Source organism: Scyliorhinus canicula, chromosome 18 (assembly GCF_902713615.1).
Source record: "Scyliorhinus canicula chromosome 18, sScyCan1.1, whole genome shotgun sequence".
Lineage (NCBI taxonomy): Eukaryota > Metazoa > Chordata > Chondrichthyes > Carcharhiniformes > Scyliorhinidae > Scyliorhinus > Scyliorhinus canicula.
Genome location: NC_052163.1, coordinates 53,102,658 through 53,114,666, shown reverse-complemented (window position 1 = coordinate 53,114,666; position 12,009 = coordinate 53,102,658). Strand labels below are relative to the sequence as shown.

At 43.8% G+C, this 12,009-nt stretch overlaps 1 protein-coding gene across 7 annotated transcripts in view; it reads right to left on the bottom strand.

Moving 5' to 3' along the window:
* myocd (myocardin) overlaps window positions 1–12,009 on the bottom strand; it is a 448,440-nt gene that overhangs the window by 112,714 nt on the left and 323,717 nt on the right. For 4 of the 7 annotated variants that reach the window (XM_038776977.1, XM_038776982.1, XM_038776981.1 and 1 more), the window contains one exon: window positions 1,625–1,690. In XM_038776977.1, coding sequence (XP_038632905.1) covers window positions 1,625–1,690 — 66 coding nt within the window. Of the gene's footprint in view, window positions 1–1,624; window positions 1,691–4,848; window positions 5,468–12,009 lie in introns of those variants that run through there. The other 3 variants (XM_038776975.1, XM_038776976.1, XM_038776980.1) reach the window with 2 other exon arrangements.

The following is a 12,009-nucleotide window of genomic DNA, read 5'->3' as shown; positions in this document are numbered from 1 at the left end:
ATGTATGTAAAATGTATGTAAAAAGAGGAAAGGAATTAAACTTGAATGACTTCAGCATATGCTGGACACAGAAATAAGACCATGTGGCCCTAAACAGGCAGACAAGATCAAACACAACCTCATTGTGGCAGCATAGTAACACAGAGATACGGTTACACGGTCAAATGCTTCTGTCATTCCAGAGAGGCCTTTGACTGGATGAACATTGCCACGGGAAATCTACTGCCAAGATACTTTAAAAACCAACATCGGCATTGAACCTCAATAATTATTTGCATTTTAACAAAAGAAACGGAGTGATCACAGTCTACTTTTAAATAGCTGCTATGTGGCTTGATTTGCAATTTAAATCTTTCAGTAAAGTTAACTCATTCTTGAAATATGGGCCTTGCTGACATTTACTGCCCATCTCCGGTTTCCCTGAGAAGTTGGTATTACAACAGAGGGACTTGCTCGCAACTTTAGCAGCAGTTATGAGTCAGCCAGGCTAGTATGGGACTGGAGTCACATATAGGCCAGACTGGGTAAAGATAACAAGTTTCCATCTGAACCATGTGATAGCTGGATAGCTGCCTGGTCACATTTGCCAAGGCAAACTTTTTATTTTCAGATTTATTTTTTTATTTATAAATTTGGAGTACCCAATTTTTTTTTCCAATTAAAGGGCAATTTAGCATGGCTCATCCACCTAATTTGCACATCTCTTGAGTTGTGGGGGTGAAACCCACGCAGACATGGGGAGAATGTGCAAACTCCACACGGACAGAGACCCAGGGCCGGGATTTGAACATGGGTCCTCAGCGGCGTAGTCCCAATGCTAACCACTGTGCCACCGTGCTGCCCTCTTTTCAGATTTAATTTAAAGTGAAATCAAATTATTGCACCATAATGGCGGGATTTGAACTCGTGTTCCCTGGATTACTAGTCCAGTTTTCTGCACGTCTAATCCAGTAACATAAGCACCATGCTGATGTAACCATATACTGCGAACAAGTAACACAATGGTTCTGAAATACTATCGTTATTATTTCATAAAGATGTCTCACTATAAGGGAGTCTGAACAATTAATCCTTTGATCGCTAAGAGCTTCAAGATGCTCCAATGTTTTTAATAGTTGCTGGCTGGGCAACAGGGCCTGAATTTATCAGAAATTCAAGCTTCTTCAGTAGAGGCACAGTGACCGTGCCTTGGCTCTGGGAATTCATGTGAGAAAGTGCCACAACCTCCAGATGAAGTGCTGCAACCTGCCAGCATAAGTGCAAGATGAAGTTGGGTAAAATAGAGTTATTAAATAGAACACACCAAATATGAGTCTCTCTTCATTTAGTTCTCAATGGAATTTACTATCTCAACCCCACCCCCTCAAAGCAATAAATTTGATTTAGTGCATTATTTTGCGCGGACATTGCAGGTGAAGGGACTTTAATACAGCTAAAGAATTATTTCTTGGTTCACCAGTTACATTTACCTTTCTCGGAGTTCACAGACGTTCCTTCATGCTTTGTGCTATTTATAGCATAACTGGTGGTAGACAGTGGCTTCCTGGTTGCAAACCCCCATTTCACATAAGTACATATATATAGACACAAAGGAAAGAAGAACTTATGCCTTGTGTGTACTTACGTGGCATGATGCCTTGGTCTGCGAGCTGCTCACGGGTTCGTCGTTGCTGGAGTCGGAGTTGCAGAACTGTGACAAAAACAAAATTTGCAGAGATCAGAACTCAGGCCCTTCAGCAGCATCCGTGAAGTAAGTGCTTGTTGGCTGCACTGAGGGTAATTGGGCTTGGATGAGGAGGGGGTCCATGGCACCTGCTTGATGTCAGCCAGGCAGGCGGAGATGCCGGAGGCAATCAGAGACAATCTGCGACTACCATACCTATCCCTATTGATAAGCTCCTCCCTTTGTGTCAGATGTTTCCCAGAAATACGTTCATCTTTTGAGATGTTAATTCGCGTTTGCTGAACGTTTTTTTTGGAAAAGCAAATGTACGTTCAGCCATTTACATTATTTGACCATGATCTCTTGCTTAGGTAACAAGCCTGTTGAAAACATATTTTACCCTGCAGGTCGCTACCTTTCTTTACATTTTGTGGCTTTTACACAGGGAACAACAATGTGCAGCATTACAGTGTTCACAAGGTGGTAGCACCCTTGAGGTTTGAATGACATAAATAAACTGCAACAACAAAACAAAGATCAAGTAGTTTGTAAAACTTAAGATAGGCTAGTGTCTTGGAATTTCCAGAATCTATGTGTTATGTAGGCCATGCAGTTTATAGGAAGAGAGACAACTCCCACCAGTTGTTGCACCAGGTGAGAGACATGGAGAAAAGCATGGATACCTACCTAATGGTGTAATGCTGCGGAATTGGGCAAGTTGTTTTATTGCACCTTCTCATTCGCACAAAAAAAATCCATTCTAGTATTTGGCAACCAGGTCAATTAGAATTTATTTTAAAGTTTGAGAGGAATATAGCAACAAGTGCTAAATTTAACAATAGCTATACACAAAATACTAATTAAAACTTTAGGATGACAAGTGGAAAGTAGATCTGGCTGAAAAAAAATTCAAAGTTTACCAAGATTCCTCCCCCTTTCTAATTCTGGGCAGAATCTTACCGCCGTTAAAGATATTCAGAGATCGGGACCAAAAGTAGGGTACTGATGCTGGCTGGCAGGCGAACACATGGGAGACTCGAGATGGAGGAAGATTTTAAATTATTGTTACCAGAGCTGTCGGGAATAATCGTGGAGGGGCTTGGTATGGAGTTTGGGGAGATGGGGAATAAATAAATGAGTCTTTGCTGGTTCCCCCTGGCCTGCTACAGGTGGTCACCTCCAGGGACCTGCCAGGTTTCTGTGCATGCTCTAGTTAATTGACACTAATTAGACCAGTCAGCACAGCACTATTTGTTGTGCATTTAAGTTGTCACTGATTAGCAATACGACTGTGCATACAGGCGATTAGCCTATGTTTGACCTGCCGCTGATAACGGTTTGGCAAAAAGGTGGCAGCACAAAGTTTCTACCTTTAAAAAAATATAGAAACACTTAAGATTTATACAACTGTGTGCATGTAGATGATTTAACACTGATACAAAAGCGAAATACTGCAGCTGCTGGAAATCTGAAATAAGGACAGAAAATGCTGGAAATCCTCAGCATGTCCGTCAGCATCTGTGGAGGTAAATAGGATTGTGACTACCGGTGTGACAGCCTTTTACGAAGTACAAACAGGGCACAATCTCTTGCAGTCTTTCAATTTTTGAGTTCAGAGAGCCATTCCACTGTCTGTACTTCTTAAAGGATACATCATTGAATTTTATTGCCTGCCGGTCATTTCATGCATCTGCAAAGAGGTGCTTTATGTACAGCTGCACTTACTCAGCAAGGACCTCTTCATGGTCTTGGCATTTCTGTGTTTGAGGGATGTAACAACAGGTTTTATGTATGGTACATGTGCATGTGTGTTGACTTCCATTTAGCTGTAGAAAATGCTTGTTAGCAAATTCACAAAAGCCCTGTGAAGGGGAGTCGAGACCATGCGGAAGAATGAACAATATTTCAATAATGTTGATACTTTAAAAAATCTAGGATTACAATGCTGTAATGAGGAAATACGATTCCTTTTAAATGAAGCATTAAATTGTGTTCTGCCTGTTATGTGGAATTAAAGGCCACATGGTGCTATTCATGAGCAGTGGGTTCTCCTGATGTCCTTGCAACAAGTTTCCCCTCCAGTCATCTCATTGTTCTTTGTGAGAGCTTGCTCAATGCAAAAACGGTTGCTGCAGTCTCAAGCTTTTCAACAGTGGCTGTGCGTCAAAGTAATTTTTGGACGTGAAGTGGTTTGGAACTCCTGGGAGGTGTGATAAGTAAGGCACTACACAAATTCTTCCTCTAACCAGATGGCCATGGATTTGCAATAGTGTGATACTCCCTCTAGTGGGTGCCCAGGGACTGACACAATACTCAAACGGCAGACAAGCTTGAAAGGTTGGATCGAGATGCTGAGCTGCACAGATCGCCACTGGGCGATTTCAAAATAAAACAAAAGTTAATATTGTTCATTTCCCCTTTTTAAAAATTTTGTGTTAACTGAAAAATATTCATTCGTTATTTAAGAACCAAACTCCGGTATCCAGGACAACAGCTGCACAAAATTGGAAGACAAACAAACAGCACAACCGTACAAATATATCGTGAAAAACAGGATGCACAGTTATAAACATGTCTTTTAAACAGAATCACGGCAGTGTGTGGTCCCAGCATAGTGAAACAAAAAAAAACGTGAACATCGAGAGGTTAAACACTGTCACATCCCTCAAGATAATTCAAAATTATGCTGTGCAGCATCTGGACTATGGTATCAAACTTTCCTGAGAACTTGTTTACCATATGCCTGCCCAACTCTTAAAATGGCCATTCAGAAATGCCAGTGCCAATGTTATGTATGTGCATCAGATTTAGATAGCCTGTGTGTCCTTAATACATATATCACCTTGCTAGCGTTAAACTAACCAGCGAGGGACAGAATATGTCACAGGTTTCAGGATTGGAGATTTATCTTTTTACAAAAAAAGATACAAGTTTCACATATACAAATCCAAATGGTGAATTCAAAGGGAGCAGCAGACTCCTATTTACTACTGACGATTACCAACGCCCAATAATAGAAGCCATAACTTGTTTGGTAGCTAACAACTAGAAACAGTACAAGTGTTCAGGAACAACACGGCGTAAGCTCAAGGAATGCACGTCATTACAGCTCAAGTTTATAAAAATGAGAAGCAGCTGAGCTTTAAGGGGGGAAAAAAAGCAATGTAAAATTGAGATGTTCAAACCTCCTTTTAATCCCTGGGAGATGAAATAAGAGCGAACGTAACAGCTGTCATCCTGGCTTCCATATACTTTGAAAGGCATGATCCCTGACAGATTGTCTTGTCTCTCTGTGGCATCGACCATGCTTAATTTCGCAAAAGGGTCACAGCCCTACAAGCACCTGATTGTGGTTGAGTGTTGTTGGAGGCCCAGCTTCCACTAACTGTCCCCATACTTCCGAGTGTTTTCTTTAGAAACCAAAATGAATGGGCAGGGAAGCTCGCTTCAGATTATGAGATCATCCCCAGCACACCCTCCGGTGCTGTCAACCTGTGGAGAAAGCTTTTTTGCTGTCATGTTGAAACCTGCATAACATATTTCCTCACAAGTCCCGGCTGTTCTTTAGGCCACAGGGCTGAACCGATCAACTCAAGCCTTCGGGAAGCTGCTTTTAAAAATAGAACCCTTTCAAAGATAGGCTGCTAGCTGAAAGTCAGGGTGAAGTGCTGAGGCCTCTGAACCGGCCACTGAAATCCAACCAGATGATTTATACACAACTGATCAAATTAAGCTGATAAAAATAGAACCACCAGTTGTCGACTGTGAATACGTCTGCCCAGCAGTTGCACCCTGGGTGAAAGTAAGCAAGTTGAAAACTGCGGACAATTTACACATTCTTGTTGCTTTTACTGTTGCGTTACTGCTAATACTGTGACAGAAGTTTGCTGCAAAGAGTTTTTAAAAACATTTGGAGAGAGCTATACAAAGGGAATACAATGCTACATGTCTGTCTTGCTATTCTGGTCCTTAGTAAACAGAATTGAATAACAGGCAAGGCAAGCAATAAAATGGCCAGTCGATGTGATACCCCTTTTGCTGACTGATCTCAACCCCCTTTAAGTTTTTAAAAGAGCATTTTTTTGACCTGCATGAATTTGCCTTAATCCCACCTCTGACTTTCTATGATCAAAATTGCTGTTTGGAGTAATCAATCCAAAGCATAAGTAATTGATACTATGCTAAGACCTTTTCAATACACTTGATAATGAGCACTCCATGTAGATTATGTGGTTAATTCTGTGATATCACCATTCTGGGATTCGTATGACTCATAATAGTTGTGCTCAAATCTATTAAAAACAGTCCCGATCCTTTAACAAGTCAAATGCTGGATTATTAATCCTTATCTTATTTGGCCTATATTGATGTTTCCATTCGATTAGTTTTAAAGTTAATTTCATTACTTGTTAAGTTTGCTCAATTCCTTCTGAAATACTGAGCCTCAGGTCACCTTCAATGTCTCGATTGGGTGTGGCAAGCAGCCTCAAGGGTGACTGATGTCCTTGTTTCCATCTCCTGACATCTCTAGGTCTTGATCAGCAGGAATGATACAGTATCCATTTCTTACATAGTTGTTACACTTGTGTACGGAAGATTGAGGTGGGGGGGGGGGGGGGGTTAGACCTGATGGAGGCATTTAAAACATTAAAAGGTTTCAATAATGTGGATAGGGAATCTGTTTCCCCCAGTGGGGGAAATTCCAGAACGAGGGAATCCAATCTTCAATTTAGGACGGAAATTAGAAAGCACTTTATACCACGCTAGAAGTCTTGGAAATCTGGACCTCTTACCACCAACATGATGTGGATGGTGCAACAATTGGAGCTTTTGGTACTCAGATCAATAGATTCTTGTTAGGTATTGGTACGAAGGATAGAGAACAGTTGCAGATAAATGTAGTTGAGCGACAGATCAGCCACGATCTAACTGAATGACCAAGCAGACTCCAGGAAGTGAATGTTCCCATATGTTAGAGATCATACATTAATCGAGTTGTCTAAATACTCAGCACAAAGAGGCAGGGCGGGATTCTCTGATCCTAAGGCTAAGTGTTGACACCGTCGTAAACGCCGGCGCGTTTCATGACGGCGTCAGCATGCCCTCAGGGGCAGCGATTTTGACCCCTACAGGGGGACGGCATGGCACTGGAGCGACCCATGCCGCTCGAGCTGCTGATGCCGGCGTTAAATAGGCGCCGCAGGTCTGCGCATGCGCACTGCGACCGGCGCTAATGCATGCATGTGCAGTGCGGCCGGCGCTAATGCATGCATGTGCAGTGCGGCCGGCGCTAATGCATGCATGTGCAGTGCGGCCGGCGCTAATGCATGCATGTGCAGTGCGGCCGGCGCTAATGCATGCATGCGCAGTGGCTCCCTTCTCCGCGCCAGTCCCAAACAAACATGGTGTAGTGTTACAGGGGCTGGCACGGAGCAAAAGAGGCCCCCAGCCCGAGAGGCCGGCCCGCCGCTCGGTAGGCCCCGATCGTGGGCCAGGCCACAGCGGAGCACCCCCCCCCCCAACCCGGGTCAGACCCCTCCCCTCCCCCCATCAGACCACCCCCGCATGCATGCACACCGAGGTCCCGTCGGTTAACACCACATGTGGACGGCGCCGGCGGGACTCGGTTATTTGTGCGGCCGCTTGGCCCATCCCGGGTGGAGAATCGCCGGGGGGGGGGCTGCTTCGGTGCCGCACCGGCGCCAATGGATACAGCGCCAGCGCCGGTTCTCCGCTCTCTGTAGTGTCGCGCGATACGCGCCTCGCCTGGCGATTCTCCGGCATGGCGTGGGCTGATAGAATCCCGCCGCTGTGTTTTGAAAATCGCAAAATAAAATGGAAAGCTTCCGAGATTCAATTACTATGCTAACCATACATCTAGGAACTTCTTTGAAACAGGAGGCTCATGTCATCTTAGTCAGTCTCTTTTGAGAGTATGTTATTCTGCATCCAACTTGTTAAAGTGATTGACAGTGAGAACTTTATGCTGACAGTGAGTGCACGGTGGATTAGGGGTGAGTGGAGGGGAGGGGGGGGGGCTGAGTTTCCTTTAATAAGCAGGAAAATTAATATTCCCCCAAAAAAGCAAAACTCTGTATCCATCCAACAACTGTGGTATGTGTGGAAAGCAATAGTGGCACAGCTCGAGTGTAAATCCCAGTCAGACTCCAGACCGGGCATCAATAGTCCCATCACTCAATAGCAAATGCACAGGACACCAACACATTTAGCAAGGCTGCCATGGTGGATCTTAATCACAATGTTAAAGGGGAGATTTTGAGCACATCTGGAAAACAGCCAAAGTAGTGACACTTTTCAATCACTCCAATCACACCCTTCATTTCCAATCACAGTTTTTCTGGCATTAACGGCTTTATTCAGTGGTCACCTACTGGCAGCAGAAAGTAGAAATTAATAATTTGATAATGAAGGTGATCGCAAGCATTTGTTCTTCCTCAACAAATGTGAACATTCAGCAATTATTTTTTACAACGGGCAGTATTCTGCACCCCGACAGATGACTGAGATTGAGAAATGTTCGAGATGAGTACAGGCTTGGTTGCTCAATTAAAACCAAAGAGCTGCCAAGAAAACTTGCTCCTGCAGCTCACCTAGATTGTTATCTTGCAAACCTTCCTTTGCATCGTCCCTCTTTTTAAATGAACAGCAAAAGCTGTTTGGTAATTTATTAGACTGGGTATATAACTGTCGTTACATTTATGATATCTACAACTGCATTGGTAATCATTACAACAGCGTGAGGTGATGCACAGCATTGTAGGGTATTAAGACAGGCTTAACTCTTAAGTGGTCGGTTTCCAAATCTACTTTGTATTATTATGCACCTTTTTTACTTTTTGCCCGTACCTGCCTGAACTCTCTCAACCATACTGCATCTGAGAGGGAGGGTGAGTCAGTCACAGGTGCCTGAGGAATTCTATTCTTTGCTTTTCAAGTTGTAAGTTTACTTCCATAGAAAGCCCTAATGAGCGATATATAGACACTGGCATAGTTCAATTGCCAGTCAGCGTATTGGAAAGCACCATTTATTTTTTGGCATCTTCCTGCTGAATCGGGTATCAGTTTGTATCAGCCGTGGCTCAGTTTGCAGTACCTGTGCCCCAAAGTAGAAAATTGAGTGGACAAATGCCACTCCAAAACATTGAGCACTATAGGCTGACACTTCAGTACAGTACAAACTTAACAGTGCACCAGCAAATAAGGTCAGAGCGGCGAAAAATAATCAAAAGGCAGAATCAAAGAATCTTTATTTATGAATACATACAGCATGCCTAACAAGATGGATGAATTGAAAGTACAAATCAAAATAAGTGAGTATGACCGGATGGCCATTACAGAATCATGGGTTGCAAAATGACCCAGATATTCATGGGCACTGAATATTTTGGAAAGGACAGGAAGATAGGAAAAGGAGTTGGAGTAGTTCTGTTAATAAAGAGTGAGATCACTGCATCCGCGAGAGATGATTTTAGTTTGGAGGATCAGTTTGCCCGCAAGATTCGTAGAGTTCAACTCCAACGTTCTCCGAGTGGCACGTTAGCACAATGGTTAGCACTGTTGCTTCACTGCGCTAGCGATCCGGGTTCGATTCCTGGCTTGGATCACTGTTTGTGTGGAGTCTGCTGTTCTCCCGTGTAAGTGTGGGTTTCCTCCCACAAGTCCCGAAAGACGTGCTTGTTTAGGTGAATTTGATATTCTGAATTCTCCCACAGTGTACCCGATCAGGTGCTGTAGTGTAGCAACTAGGGGATTTTAACAGTAACTTAATTGCAGTGTTAATGTAAGCCTACGTGTGGCACTAATAAAGATTATAGTTAATTTCAGCATTGGCAAGCGAAGCAATTCCTTTTCCCACCTATGCGACTTAACTTGCAATTCAAGATCCTACCCAAATTACACTGGAAATTTCCATTTAAAGTGTACTAAGCCAACACCTTCCATTCACCATCTACATGCTTAAAGCATGTGAATCGTGGACAAGGGCAGGACTCGGCAGAGCAATGGTGCTTCCACCAACCTCAAGCTGAAACCTCTGACAGTACATACCTTGAGGGCTCCAGCATAGAAAAACAGCCACTTGGGTGAGGGAGTGGAGTGAGTGGATCCCGGTAAGATGGAGACAGGAGGGAAAGCAAATATATTAAGAATTTTGGGGCCTCACGGTAGCATGGTGGTTAGCATCAATGCTTCACAGCTCCAGGGTCCCAGGTTCGATTCCCGGCTGGGTCACTGTCTGTGTGGAGTCTGCACGTCCTCCCCGTGTGTGCGTGGGTTTCCTCCGGGTGCTCCGGTTTCCTCCCACAGTCCAAAGATGTGCGGGTTAGGTGGATTGGCCATGCTAAATTGCCCGTAGTGTAAGGTTAATGGGGGGATTGTTGGGTTACGGGTATACGGGTTACGTGGGTTTAAGTAGGGTGATCATGGCTCGGCACAACATCGAGGGCCGAAGGGCCTGTTCTGTGCTGTACTGTTCTATGTTCTATGTTCTATGTTCTAATGCTTTGTTCCTTTTTGGTGCCAATCTCAGCACAGTGCTCCTTCATAGTGTCATGCAAATGTGATCCGAGAAAAAACTTTTTCACACCAACCCGTGGCCCAGGGTCTAGAATGCACTGCCTGGAAGTGTGCTGGAGGCAGGTTTAATCGAGGCATTCAAGAGGGCATTCGATGACTACTTGAATAGAAACAATGTGCAGTGGCTGGGACAAAAAGCAGTGGAATGGCACTAAGTTATAATGCTCATTTGGAGAGCCGGTGCAGACAGAACGTGCCAAATAGCTTCCTTCTGTGATTCAGTATAAACGCCACTGAGAGCCCCTCCATGGTCAACATGCTACAAACCCCGTTTTTACAAGAAAGGACCGACCGATTACAGTTTTATCTCTGGAAGCCTGTGTTGCTATTTGTTCGTGCCTTCCAAACATCACCTCCTTCCCAATGCAAGAAGGGAGTGATTTCAAACAAAAATCAAGCCTTTGTTCCTTTCTTCTTCTGCATTGTATAAATATCCTTAAACGCTTACACATGAGATTCGGAGCGACTAGGTTAACAGATTGTGCTTTCATCTGTGCAGTCTGGATTCAAGTCCAAGAGCACTGATGGGCCAAAGACATTGTAAAAGAACCAACAAGTAAGTTTGAGCAGTTTCAGCCAAGCTTTTGATGGGCACAGGCCCCATGCAAAATATTAACCTGTCTTTCTTGTCAGGTACTGGCTGACATGCAGCGACTGACTTCTATGTTTTTAAGCCGATGGTACACTTGGATTTCAGGTGTTTAATCAACCGAGACAAATCTTACTTCCTCTTCTAACAACAGTAGTTCACAATTTTTTTTTCAATTGCTGATAGAGCAGTTGTTCAGGTGCCACGTGAGTAGGGGAATATTTATGGATTTATGGACATTCGCTGTTGAAGTACAGACAGGCGTGCAGGGGTGAATGAACTCGTTTCTTGACACAACTGGCTGCACACAGTAAAATTCAAAGTACATAAGCTTCTTTTGATTCTAGAAAAAGAAGCATTCATATCATTTCACTTCTCGTGGAGGAAACCCACACAGGCATGGGGAGAACGTGAAGACTCCACACAGACAGTGACCCAAGCCGGGAATCGAACCTGAGACCCTGGAGCTGTGAAGCAACAGTGCTAACCACTATACTACCATGCTAACCTCCAGGTGCTCTGGTTTCCTCCCAAAAGTCCCATAAGACGTGCTGTTAGGTCATTTGGACATTCTGAATTCTCTCTCAGTGTACTCGAATAGGTGCCGGAATGTGGCGACTGGGGGCTTTTCACAGTAACTTCATTGCAGTGTTAATGTAAGCCTACTTGTGGCAATAAAGATTATTATAAAAGAGCTCTCTAAGCCACTACGGTTCATGTGAACTTTGATTTGGGTTTTAAGCTCCTTCCAGCACAATGACAGCCCAATTTTTAGTCCCCAGAGCTGTCGCCACTTTCCATTAACAGTAAGTGCTGCGCAGAAGCAGAGGTTGAAGATGACTACTCTGCGTGAAGAATTTTCCACCAAGTACCACACGCAGCCAAAAACTTTAGAAACTTCAGTTTTGAGGATAGATTGGAAAGGTTGGGACTGTTCTCCTTGGAGAGAAGAAAACTGTGAAGAGATATGATACTGATATTCAAAATCATGCGGGTGCTGGACAGAGTAGATAGGGAGAAACCGTTCCCACTCACAAAAGGATCAAGAACGAGAGGGCACAGATTTAAGAGATTTGCAAAAGAAGCAAATGTGATCTCAGAAACAAATTTCTTCACACAAGTGATCCAGGCCTGGAATGCACTGGCTGGAAGTGTGGTATAG